The 14410-nt window shown below is 35.3% G+C and overlaps 1 protein-coding gene across 1 annotated transcript in view; it reads right to left on the bottom strand.

Moving 5' to 3' along the window:
- Positions 1-13993, bottom strand: part of dok6 (docking protein 6) — a 117459-nt gene extending 103466 nt beyond the window's left edge. Inside the window, exon 1 of the mRNA XM_066721167.1 lies at positions 13823-13993. Coding sequence (XP_066577264.1) covers positions 13823-13888 — 66 coding nt within the window. The 5' untranslated portion in view covers positions 13889-13993. The remainder of the gene's footprint in view (positions 1-13822) is intronic.
- Between the last annotated feature and the right edge of the window lie 417 nt (positions 13994-14410).

Here is a 14410-nt window from a genome sequence, read left to right as displayed (position 1 = left end):
CAATCTTGTAAGCTTCTGTCAGCTTTTGCTGTTATTACATCAACAGGTCTGACTATCAGATCAGATTATTTACCCCAAGACAGTCTATTTGCTTTTTGTGGAAATGGTAAGATTTTCATATTCACCCTGCAAGCTCCCAGGCGCTCAATGAAAAATTCTATGAGGAAAACATAAATGCAGAAGCCCATAAGATAATTAACATACATTGTGTGTATTGTTGAGCTTCTTGAACAATTATGCCCTGAGGTTAGATAATCAGGAAAGAAACATTTAAGAAATGTAAGAAAAAGTCCCTCGTTCTTTTTTATAAAACATATTGTTGACAAAATTCTGTTGTAACTTTGAATACATATTCAACCTCAATACTATTCTGGTGTAAGAGCCAAGGATTAAAATAAATAAATTGCTGTCATGTAATAGTAGTTGACAAGTTTTTCTCTTTTTTTTCTTTGTGGACTACTAACCTTTGCGATTAAACATGAACAATGAAGATATAGTATGATCTACAATGTATTTGCTAAGGAATTTTAAAAGCAGACCCAGGGTCCAATAGAGTTATGTTTATATGGAAGGAATCAGGCATCGTGAATTTCACAGCGTTTCTTTTCTGAGTGTGCTTTACTCCAATCAATCTTAGACTTCCTGACAGAGAGAAAAGCTAATAGTAGCATTTGCACCTCTTCAAACTAAAAGCTTTTCTGATAATTAAAAACAGCAGGAATCAATGATGTAAAATGCTCAGCTACAGCCTGACCTGAAGATTTATTCCTGAAAATAATTGTATAACCCATCATTGCATAAAATTTGTCAGTATGAAAATGTTTTGAAATATAATTTTAGTGAGCTAGAAAGGTTCACTGTTCATTGTTCATTGTAGTAGTAGTAGTAGTAAGAATCATCATCATCACCATGATCATTTATATTATTATTGTAAAGCTCTATAAAAAAATGATGATTCATTTAGATTAATACATATTACCCATTTAGCTATTTTTATGTATCAATCATATTATTACAAGGGCAGTGATGTTCAGACTGTACAATGCACTAGTTAGAGCTCATCTGGATACTGTGTGCAGTTCTGGGCTCCACACTTCAAGAAAGATATCGCTGCTCTAGACGCAGTTCAGTGGAGAGCAACCAGACTTATTCCAGGTCTGAAGGGAATGTCCTACTGAGAGACTGAGGAACTGAACATTTTCACCCTGGAACAGAGAAGACTACGTGGGGACTTGATCCAAGTCTTCAAAATCATGAAAGGCATCGACCACAACAAACCAGAGGAGCTTTTCCAGATCAGCAGGGACACACACACCAGGGGACACAAATGGAAATTGGGCTTCAAGGCATTCAGGACAGAAAACAGGAGACACTTCTTCACACAGAGAGGCGTCACAATCTGGAACAAACTCCGTAGTCGTGGTGTTATATTTTTACACAGAATCACATTATTTGCAGTGAACATGATCCTTTTCTAAATCAATGTGATCCCAAACCATGCTTCTTTTTGCTCGCTTCATCCTTCTTTGGACTTTACCGTTCTAGCTTCTTCAGGTAGTTTTCCCTCCAACAACAATTACATAGCATCCTCTAGTGATACTAAATTGAAATGGCCTACGTCAATCAAATTAATTGCCGTCGATCAAATTCTTATCAACAATTAAATCGATCTTCAATTAATCATTAACATCTCTAGTCGAATGGCTTTCTCTAGTTTGTAAACTTTATGTTATATATTTTCAAAGTTCATTCAGACTTAACAAAACTGTCAACATAATAGTTTACTGAATTGTTAAGATAGGGTGTGTGAAAACTGTAAATTCCATATAAATAAAAATAATATATATATGCAAACATCTGTACCATTTTAAAATCAGTTTTGTGCTATACTTGTGTTGAGAGTATATTAAGGAAAACCTCCTTATTTTATTTTTGATTATGGCCTTGGAGCAATGCAAATGGGAGTGTCAGAGTGATTTTCTTCAAGAACTGGGGGTAGTGGTACATTAAATATTCAATGTGGGTTGATTTAATAAATTAAGAATGTATTAATTTGATGTGCTCTTTATACAATTAATACTAGTAAAGCATTTCTATGCCTATGCAGGGAGTAAAGAATTGTGTAATGTAACCGCATATTCGATTTGATATTGACAAGCACGTGTCTAGACGTCATTATTTTAGATTGCTTTATTTGTCATAAGGGCATAGCAATGAAAATATACAAAATCACAGTTTGTTTTTTTGTTGTAGTTTTTGTTATTTTGCCTTATAGTGGAAATATTTCAGTAGACAATCAGTGGGATGTGTGTATACTACATTTTGTGTGATGCTGTCAAAGCAGCAATTTATTTGTAAAGTATAAAGTCAAACAACATGTAAGTCTTGTACACAGACATTTTCATCATGTACTTAAAACATCCAACCACAAAGGCATTACATTAAACATAGTGCCTATGAATTGAACTATATAGTATAGATACAAATAGTATTTAAAATAGATAGATAGATCTATGTAAAACATGATAGTACTCAAATTGTCTATGGCTAAACCTAACTATCTGCAAAGGAAGAACACAACCTTAAAAAACACAAATTCACCTCAAACTAATTCTCTACAACAAAATTAAATGTTTTATTTCATAACGTATAAGTTAGTGCTCTCACATAATATTTGAAAGGCAATGTCAGGCCTTGTATGTCTGTATTGATTTTTTTTAATGAAAGTTATCCATTTAAAACAGTTTTCATGCTAGATGCAGGCTACAGTTTACCTCCCATTTTAGCATAACTGCGTAAGTAACATGTCATCAACGTATGTTATACTATGGGACTGTGTGTAGCCAGTTTGCTTGAAAGCCATGCATTGTGACATTAATTTTAGTTTTGTTTGCATTTTAATAAGAGATGATTCATGACAAGAATGGCATTTTTTCTTTAAATGCATTTCATAGAATAAAACATGTTAGCCCAGTTCTTATAAGGTCAATTATTCTTCACATTTCTTACAAACACTTAGATTAATATTGAGTGATGAGCTCCTAAAGTATATTCTATGTTTCATTGATATGGTGCTAACACAACCAATATTTATAAACAAAAAAGGAAATGTAAAATGTCTTTGTCATGTTTGGGCACTTGGTACTGTTGAAGTATGCATCGCTTAGGGAAAATATCAAATGCTATGTTAACTTGACAAAACCTCTGTTGTATTCAAAACAGAAGCAGGGAATTCTTAAATGCTATTGTTTTTTACACTGATGTGCACAATACTTTCAATTGAATAAACAGCTCAAAGCAATACAATACATTCTGTGAATATACAATAATCCAAGTACAAACAAAACCCTGCTTAAATGTAAAGTAAGCCTAAAACAAAAGGATTTTAAAAACGGTAGGCAGTTAATAATGGCAGAAGGGGAGGGTATCAACTCAGCGAGAAGCAGGAAAACAGTTCCACAACAGATGGTATTTACTACTTAATTCCACATTATTATGTTTTTCACATCCCAGAAGAAAAAAGAAAAATAATGCATTTGATACCTAGATGAATGAGTCAAAATATGATTAAAGATGTCATAGCTGAAAACTTAACCTCAATTCAGTACTCCCATGGTCTTGGCAAACATTTTATATTTTATACAAAATAATGTATGACTTATTTGCAGTCATTCAGAAGCTTACATCCATTGTAGATCTTTCAGCATTTTAAATTAAACAGGCGGGGGGAATTACACAAACAAATAATGAAATGTTACAAAAATGGAAGTAATCTTTAATGCTTGATTTAAAAGACTGAAACATTTCAAACACTATTAAATTACAATCAGATTTCTTTCAAACCAAGGTCAGCTATGTTAAATATAAAAGCTCTCAAGTGAGCTTTGTCTTTCATGTGCTATTACAGATTTACAGTGCATCAAAGAATATGGAAATGCAAGTGGGCTCCTAGGATAGAAAGATGAATCACAAGAGATTGTGAAGCATGCTGTATTTCAGTTGGCATTTTACATCTTTATACACATTTTCATGCAATTAATGTTTTCTGCTCACTGGGCTTCAACCAGTAATAGTCCCTTGTTCAGGCATTCTAAAGAAAGCGATATTTCCATATGTTTTGTGTACAATATACTTTGCCTTTTTATTGAAATAAGAATAATAAATGATCACTTTTTAATTGATACTTTATTTTAATCTGTAACACATGTTATTATTAGTATTTATTTATTTGTTTATTTAACTTTTTACTTTTCTTCATCATTTATAACAAATGTTCAATACACTTCCTCAGATTTGGCCAAAGATTGTGTCCTTTTCAGAGAATGATCATCATATGAGAAAGGCATCAGTTATTGCTCCAGTCTATATCTAACTTGCCTACAGTCACTAAATAAGATGGTCAAAGGGAACTGTATGATTTTGAAACTTGGATTTTTTTTCTTCTGCTGTATGTGAACAGAATGCATTGAGGTTGCAGTGTGAGTCTACTTTTCAGTCTCATTATGGCAAACAAATACTGTATTAGTTGGCTTTTTGTTAGTCACTGCAGCACTTACAACTGGTGGTCTCAATGTTATAAACGTCTTTGTACAGAAGACTTGTACTTCTGAGACAAGAAAACCGAGAATATATAAATGCATATCTGAGGATCGTCCAGTAGGTTTATTCTCTGTGAGCTCATCTTGAGAGACCATTTCCTGTACAAACTGAGTGCTACATAATATCACACACTTTGCAACACGTCTTGGGGGCATTACATCCAATGATGCTAAAGTTGAATGAAAATCCAAATGGTTATGAGTTAATGTGATGAACTTCTTGACTGCACATCTGAGTAAATTCTTCCTTGCATTATTGTCCTTGTGGTATAGTAACAGTCCCACTGGTCTTGAACTTCTTAATGATGGATGCTGTGTTGGAACTGGAATGTTGATCTCCTAACTTACTTTTTAACAGGCATGAGACTTGTCAAGTCTGACAAATAACCTTTTGGTTGACATCCTCAAACAGTTCTTTGACTTTCCCCATAATGACAGATGGTTTTAACCTGATTGCTTCACCCTCCTTTTATAACCAATGGCAACAAAGGTGACTTCCTAAAGCCCCTGTTAACTTCAAGTGCTTTTATAAAGCTATCAGATGACCTCAAAGCAGTGCAGGGTAACACTACATATTTTCAAGTACAGAAGACATGTTGAAATTCAGCAGGCCTACATAGAAATGCAAGGATTCATATTTGAAGTAAATGTTATTTTGTTTACAGTTGGTTCCGTTTGTTGAAAAACACTGAAGGTACACCTGAGTTTTCACTGCAAAATCAACGCTTAGTTGCACTCTATCAAGGGCAGAAGCATGTTTTGAGGCAGCAGCTTATTTGATGACAGGTGAAGCAGAGACGCACCACAGTCAGATATAACTTCTTGACATCTCATGAATAAATTATGAGATTATTTTTTGTGTTACTCAAGAGGACTTCAAGGCCCCCTTTTTATTTAGATTTTAGATGGAAAGTATGTTTTATAGGTTTTCCCCCTGCCACTGTGTTTAATGATCAAGTGTGTTATTTCTCATCACAATATGCATCCTGTTTTTATGGATCTTCTTAGAGATAGAAGAATCGGTTACCATTACATTTCTGCGCTTGAGTGCACAACTTAAAAAAAAAGGTTTATTTCCCCACCACACATTCAATTATAAACCTCAACTTCAGCCTAATTTATTGAGCACGTCCCAAGAAAAAAATAGATAAAAACTAAACAAAACACAAAAAAAACACTTAGTTGCTGCATATAGTAACTGATTTTTATATTTCTCCATTCCTTAAAGAAAAGAACACGGCATTTCCATTAACATACAATGAATTAGTTCATCTTGTGTTTAAATGAGTCTGATACAGTGTATTTAAATAAATTCATAATGACATGCCATTCTTTCTGTTTGTCCTGTTTGTTTCCATTTGCTGTGTATATAGCAGGAGACTTTACCTTGATCAAGCTACTTACAATTAAAGATTTCAAGTTTGGATAAAAAGTTATTGAACCAAGATGATACAGATAGTATCACACTCTAGAGCAGGTTCTCGTAACCTAAGGTCCATGGGGAGACTGGCTAGGCCACTCCAGGACCTTAATGTGCTTCTTCTTGAGCCACTCCTTTGTTGCCTTGGCTGTGTGTTTTGGGTCATTGTCATGCTGGAAAACCCATCCACGACCCATTTTCAATGCCCTGGCTGAGGGAAGGAGGTTCTCACCCAAGATTTGATGGTACATGGCCCCGTCCATCGTCCCTTTGATGCAGTGCAGTTGTCCTGTCCCCTTAGCAGAAAAACACCCCCAAAGCATAATGTTTCCACCTCCATGTTTGACGGTGGGGATGGTGTTCTTGGGGTCATTCCTCCTCCTCCAAACACGGCGAGTTGAGTTGATGCCAAAGAGCTCGATTTTGGTCTCAACTGACCACAACACTTTCACCCAGTTCTCCTCTGAATCATTCAGATGTTCATTGGCAAACTTCAGCCGGGCCTGTACATGTGCTTTCTTGAGCAGGGGGACCTTGCTGGCACTGCAGGATTTCAGTCCTTCACGGAGTAGTGAGTTACCAATTGTTTTCTTGGTGACAATGGTCCCAGCTGCCTTGAGATCATTAAAAAGATCCTCCCGTGTAGTTCTGGGCTGATTCCTCACCATTCTCATGATCATTGAAACTCCACGAGGTGAGATCTTGCATGGAGCCCCAGACCGAGGGAGACTGACAGTTATTTTGTGTTTCTTCCATTTGCGAATAATCGCACCAACTGTTATCACCTTCTCACCAAGCTGCTTGGCGATGGTCTTGCAGCCCATTCCAGCCTTGTGTAGGTCTACAATCTTGTCCCTGACATCCTTGGACAGCTCTTTGGTCTTGGCCATGGTGGAGAGTTTGGAATCTGATTGATTGATTGCTTCTGTGGACTGGTGTCTTTTATACAGGTAACGAGCTGAGATTAGGAGCGCTCCCTTTAAGAGAGTGCTCCTAATCTCAGCTCGTTATCTGTATAAAAGACACCTGGGAGCCAGAAATCTTGCTGATTGATAGGGGATCAAATACTTATTTCCCTCATTAACATGCAAATCAATTTATAACTTTTTTGAAATGCGTTTCTCTGGATTTTTTTGTTGTTATTCTGTCTCTCACTGTTAAAATACACGTACCATTAAAATTATAGACTGATCATTTCTTTGTCAGTGGGCAAACGTACAAAATCAGCAGGGGATCAAATACGTTTTTCCCTCACTGTAGATCCATGTGGAGTGTCCATGGAGCATGAAAGATATATTTAAAGGTAGCTCCCGAATACAATAATTTATAATCACAAATCCAAAGATTCTGATAACTGGGAGTTCATATGGAAGGATCCAAAACATTCTCAGAATTTGATATACTTTTACATACTTTTGGAGTTACTGGAAACCCAATAGCTGCATTGAATGTGATTTGTTTTCTGGTTATCCAGAATAATGTTTTTACTCTAATTAGAACTGGAGTCCTATAAAATAATATAAATAAGGCAGGGGTCAATTGGTAATACTTGCATCTGGGGGGTCTGTTGGTGCAAAAAGGTTAAGAATCCCTGTTCCTTTACGTTCCTTCCTTTAAGTATGCATCATAAGAGGCTACTGTCTCATAACTAACTCTGATGCTTTCCTCTCAACTCTTTGTTTTTGTTTAATATGTATTGATCCAACCTACACCAGAATAATACTGGTCTAACTGTCCAATCAGATTCAGATTTCATTATGTGCACTATAGTTTCCATTACACACAATACTAGCCATGGAGACACGTACAGATAATCTAAAACAGCTGTATTAATAACATTAAACAATAATGTGTTATGTGACCAGGGGAATATTCTTTCCAATTAAAGTGGATATATTTAGCTAGGCCAACTCAGACTGCCTTTTACAGATTCACATTATCATTATAGGCTTTTGTGTTTCTCCAAAGCTCTTAGAGAAGTAGGAGTTAGTTCAGAGTGACATGGTGAATAAGAAGCTGAATTTTCAAAGCATGATTTCATAGCTGCCATTGTTTTTTTGTTTTCTTGACCCTATACCTCATTTAAACAAACATGTTTCCGTTACTACTAATGTATATTATTGGCCAATAAAAATAACAAAGACCCATGACTGTAGACCTCTGCACTTTTGTATGAATCTGATTTAATTTTATAGCCTATTTGCCCATTCATCTCTTTATTGTCAAGATATTTGTTTTAAACATTGAATGATAAGCTACATATATTTTGTTTGTCTGCATGATACAAACTAGGTATTATGTACATACTTACAGCCCTAATTTGGAAAGGTCATTTCTTTACCATATGAAAGTATATCTCACTGTGAATTTCTCCTCCCCTTGGCCTAAGGCTACAGGCACAGCAATCTGAACTCTTACCTTAAAGTTTTATAAATAGACTGGTCTCTGAAGAGGTACTTAAATAGTACTTTTACATTCTGCTGCATGTAGCAAAATGTTCATATTACTATTTCCCCAACCTGTGTTGTTTTAATTGTATTTTCATGTTATTAGCTGCAACAGTAACTTTAAATATTAAATCAACTGTCCTGGTCTTCAAGTAAAATAAATGCAGCACCTAATGATTTATTTTTATTTGGGAAACATTATTTTAATTGAATTTAGTAAAACAATGGTATTCAGTTGTTGCTTTATTGAAAAATCTACACAACCATTTTTGTGTTTCTATTTTATCTTTAAATTTGTTTCAAAGATTACATTTTATTTTACCATACCAAATTGTATTCTGTTAATTTAACATAATTGTAATTACATAAATTGTGCAGTGATTCCCTAGATAGAGTCATTTTAAGCACTCTCAATAAAATGTACAGTATTTAAATACATTCATAATGACATATCATTCTTCCTGTTTTCTCTGTCTGCTTCAATTAACTGTGTATAAAGCAAGGGACTTTAACTGGGTTACTTACAATTAAGTACTTCAAGATTGGATAAAAAGCTACAGTTATTGAACCAAAATGATATGAATAGTATCACACGCTAAAGCAGGGGTGTCAAACATTCAGCCCGCAGGCCGCATGCTGCTGGAGAAGCAATATTTTGCGGCCTTTGTTCTAGTTCCTAGAAGTTCACGGACATCTGCATTCACGTGTTGGGATTCGGCTTCATTCGATGCAGTCTCTTAATAAAAAAAAAAACTATTTGTTTAATCAATTCTGTATGTTGTATAATGAATAATAAGACAACTGCTGTTCACTGACAGTATGAAATGCCAATGAAATGACAGGTTGTTTTTTTCTAAAACATTTTGACACCCCAATAGGGTGATCATACTGTTGCAGTAATTCAACTTTTAAATAGTTGTTTTTCCTAATTTAAAATAATTCAAAGTGCCGTCATAGTGAAAGTGGATCAAGTGCACAGAAGATTCCAAAACCGTTGGACAAATGACTATTTCTTTGATGAGTATGATGGCACGGCAATATGTCTTAATTTGCAGTGCTCCTGCTGCTGTTATGAAAGGTTACAACATATAAGAACACTATGATACAATGAACAATGTAAAATATTCAGAAATTCTTAGTAATGCATTTGTTGACAAAGTCACTGAAACTAGCTATGAGGTCTCATGGAAGAGAAATAAACTAAAATGATGTGGAAGCCATCTATGTTATTAGCAAAGCGATTGTGTGTACAGCAAAGCCATTTGCAGATGGTGAATTTCTTAAAAAGTGCATGCAAGCAGTTGATGTTGTATGCATTGAAAAATGTTCGCTAACATACATTTGTCTCGAAACGAATAACTGATTTGGCAGATAACCTTAAACTGCAACTGAGGGAAAAGGCCAGGGAGTTCTGTGCTTTTTTCTGTTGCTATGGATGAGAGCATGGACATCATCAATACAGCTCAGCTTGCAATTTTTGTGAGAGGAATAACAAGAGTTTGCTGTATTATAAGAGATTTTAAGTGTATCAAGCATGGATGACACAACCACAGGAAAGAGTATTTTTTTAAATACCCGAAGAAGCCTTTTAAATTACAGGATTACCTTGTGATATACTAGCCGGCATTATAATGGACAGTGAACCATCCGTGAAAGGAAAAATCACTGGTTTGGCCATCATAGTGCAGGAAATGTTTAAAGAAATGAATGCTGAAGTACCAACAGTCTTTGTATGGAAAAGTTACCGATGTGGAACACGATGAGTGTCTTGGTCAAGTCTGTGAATTTTATCAGTTGGAGTTTGCAGCACAGACATGATTGAAAGAGCTGGGATCACAGTATGTTGATTTGTAGACCTTTACCAATGTAAAGGGGCTAAGTTGCAGAACAGACTTGAAACAGCTTGTAATTTTCACCAAATAATGCAGGACTTCATGACAGGAGGAGGAAACATGTATCTGAACTCAGCGTCCCACAATGATAACTTGATCTTGTATTTCTTGTCAACTTCACTCAACAAATTAATGTTTTAAACTCCCAAGTACCAAAGCAGATTGGCATATGAATAGATGAAGAAGTGAGAGCATTCAAGGCCAAACTGGACTTGTGGCAGCAACAGTTAGCTCACTTTACTGCATGCCAAGAGATTCAAAACCTGCACAAAGAAGCAGTTGTAGATGAAGACTACAAGCACTACAGTGAAGAGTTTGATTGCCGGTTTAAAGATTTTTATTCTCACTGAAAGATGTTTAAATTGTATGCCAACCCATTCACCTTTAATGTGACAACAGCTCCGCCAGATCTTCAAATTTATCAATGATCAATGCAAATAGTGTTTCAGGGATACATTTTGTGAAGTTGCACGAGAAGATTTTAACCAGTATATTCCAGTCAAAAACTTCCCAAAACTAGCAGAGGTTTTCAGCAAGATATTGAATTTATTTGGAAGTACCTATATTTGTGAACAGCTGTTTTCGACAATGAATATAAAGAAATCAAAACCTAGAATGCGCCTTACAGACAAACACCTGGCTGCTGTTTTGTGAGCGCCAACATCAAAGGACTTTGAGCAATATCCCAAGACTGGTGCGTGAAAAGAAGAGCCACATTTCTGGCCAAAAAGTCATAAAAGATAAATTCTCCACACACATATTGAGCCGCGTCAAGTATCGTATACTACGTTTTGTAGCTTTATGACATGATGGATTTTATGCATTAGGCTACTCATAACCTGTTGTATATTTGTAATTTGTAATTGAGTATACTTAACTATTGGTATATTGCTTTACAGTATTTATGTACACATGGGTATTCATTTTGACAATTCTGTTGATTGAAAATGCAAACTGCGTAAAAACGATGTAGTAATTTGCCTTATTTTCATAACAATGCAGCCCATGACAAAATTGGAATTTCCTTAAATGGCCCTCCAACCAAATAACTTTGATACCTCAGCTCCTTTAAGGTTGTGCTGTAAGATGCTGCTATCTTGTAACCAACTCTGATGCTTTCCTCTCAACACTTTGTATATTCATCCAGCCAACCAACAGAACCACACCAACCTTAACTGTTCAGTAATATTCTTATTCCATTATGTGCATCACAGTTGCCATTATTTGATTTGATTCTTTATATATATTTGAAAGATATATATGCATCATATATTGTGATTATTGTTAAGTAAACTTCTGTTGGCACTTTCAAATTCCGTTACTGCATGTTAGGGAATATCAGCCCATCTCTAAAAGGAAAAAATGAAGTGCATTGAGAAAATGAGAGAAGTGTGCCTCCTGCGAACATACCCTTGCCCTTCACATATGTTCCACTATATCAGGTCACTGCTGCCTTCAGAGACACATATAAAGGGTATTATATGATTGACACATAAACACCCACATTTCACAGCACATTAAATGTAATGGACATGCTGTTTGTCTGGGTCATATAACTGTAAATCAGTTGCATGACAAGATAAACATAGGGTGACCAGACACCAAACCCCTGCTAGTCCCAGTATTGAGTGTTTGTCTGCAAAAGTATGAAACGGTTTAGTTCTGTTCTCAGACAAAGCCAAATAAATCCCTGACAACTCAGGCCATGGTGTACATTTGTGTGCCAGCAGACAAAAACAGGTAGTTTTATACTATCAATGAGATGATGTATGAGACAGTAGCAGTACACCCCCTCCCTTCCCCTCTCCCTCTCTCCCTGTTCCTCACTACCAACAATGAGGTACAAGCATGCTGTTCAGTACGTTCATCTGCAACTAAAATGTCCCAGTTTACCACTCTGAAAATAACCCCAGTAACCCCAGCTCCTCATTCAGAAGGATCTGTCCTCTACCACAGACAGTGTATCAGCTCCTTGTGTTTGTAGATATTAATGTAGAAAGAATATGATTACATTTTAAGATTTTGTAGTATGACCCCATATTTTAAATATGGTTTATATTAAAAAAATGCAATAACTGGTAAATTAATATCAGGTTCTGATGGGACAGTAGGTATAAATACATATTTTTACATATTTGCTTTAGATTTTGCAATTAGTATACTGAAATAATATAAAAAGGTATTTTGCCTAATTCAACTTTGACATGTCTTACTTTAACTGCTTAAACATCTTATATGCCATAATGTATCCATTATAGATAGATTTGGTTGTTGTACTGCTGTAAATTGAGCGTAAGATGAATAAATAAAGGATCAGCTACACAGGTTACCTTAAATGGCTTTGTGAAATTGAAAGACTAAAAGATGCAGATATACAAACATCCATATTAACAAAACAAATTATATATCCATGCTACAGCAATTTATTTGGAAGTAAATATTTTTTATATCACAGTTTGGATGGTGTATTTTCTATTGGGTTTTTTTTATAAAACATAATAATAAAAACATAGCTCGAAGCTGTAGTGCAGAATACTTAGAGCAGAAGTACAGTATCACATTATCACAGTGCCTGGTAATGAGAATGGACTGTACTCAATTTACCTCTTTTCACCTGCAGCAGCAAATTATGCATCACTGCATTAAAAAGGCAACAAATCTAATATCATGGCACACATAACAACCAGACTCCAAGATATCAAATAAATTACACTTCTAAACAGAAATATTCAGTCTAAACTACTCTTCAAAGTTCATTTTACTGAAAAAATTGCAAAATCATAATGTTTTTTTTTTCTCAGTTTTACTGTAGGCCATATTAAATAAATAGGCCTAATTGAACACATTTATCAAAATAATCTGTGAATATGTTGTTTTACCTGTTTTAATTGTGATCATATTAGAAGTAGCTATTTTTACATCAGCAAAGACAGGATTCAAAGCATCTCAGGACTTTTCACAATACACATCATTGATGATAGAGCAATAAACTTATCTTTAAATGCATGTTTGCAGCTAATGAAAATTATTTCCTCAAAAAATCTGAACACCAAATCAAGTTTTCCTTTTTTACATAAAGCACAAGAACTGCAAGCTCATACATGCAGATATATGAAAACTTCTTATGTACAGTGTTAATTGAACTATATAGGACAATGGTCGCATTTTGTACGTGCAAAAAAAAGCAACAATCCCTGAAACAGGTAAGTAAAGGTATGCATCTACTGTTTCAATTAATAACAGACAAAACCAAAAGACTATAAGTTGCATTCAGTATAAAAGACACCACTCTTTCTAAAAAGTTTCCCCTTTCCCCTTTTCCCATCTTTTTTCTCTCACTAAATACAGCAGAGCAGTTTCCCCACAGATAAATATATCATTTTCTTTTTTCTTTTCTTTCTTTTTTTAATATAGCTACTACTATAGCTAAAATTACTGGTCAGACTGACAGCAAGTGCTACTCACCCCAAGCTTTCTGCTCCGGATTTTCACATATCCTTGCTTCACTATATCATTAAAGTTGGAGGCCATAGTCAGTGCTATCCTCCCCTGCCAAGATTAGTTCCCTTTTTCAGCTGTGAGTCCTGCTTAAGCCACTCCAGCATTCAGCCCTCAGAAAGCCTGCTTCAGTGTCAGTGCCTGGGCAACCGGCTCCAAAGGCTCATTCCATCTGAATAGAGGGAGATAGAGTCAGTCAGCTGATTTAATTCAGTAGCAGCTCTGCTTCCTGGATCACACCACCCTTTATTTATCACAGGGGTGGAATCTGGACACTTCTTCTACATTCATCTAGTAAGCAATCTGAGAAATTGGCTTCTGCACTCCATCATTTATCTGGCGAAGATACTTAAAGGCACATTCCCTACTTATTTTAAATACTACTTTCTATACAACATTTCACTGAAATGTCCAAGGGAATTACATTGAGAAGCAAATGAAAAGTGAAGAGCATGTCATTTGCTGAGCCAATTCAAATTATTTAATCAACCCCTATTTTGTCTTTGCAAGTTGCTCAAAGCTGCATAATTGCTTACTTGTTAATTAGAGAAATCA

Source organism: Amia ocellicauda, chromosome 2 (genome assembly GCF_036373705.1).
Source record: "Amia ocellicauda isolate fAmiCal2 chromosome 2, fAmiCal2.hap1, whole genome shotgun sequence".
Classification (NCBI taxonomy): domain Eukaryota; kingdom Metazoa; phylum Chordata; class Actinopteri; order Amiiformes; family Amiidae; genus Amia; species Amia ocellicauda.
Note: the sequence above shows the minus strand (reverse complement) of the source record. Positions and strands in the feature narration are given on the sequence as shown.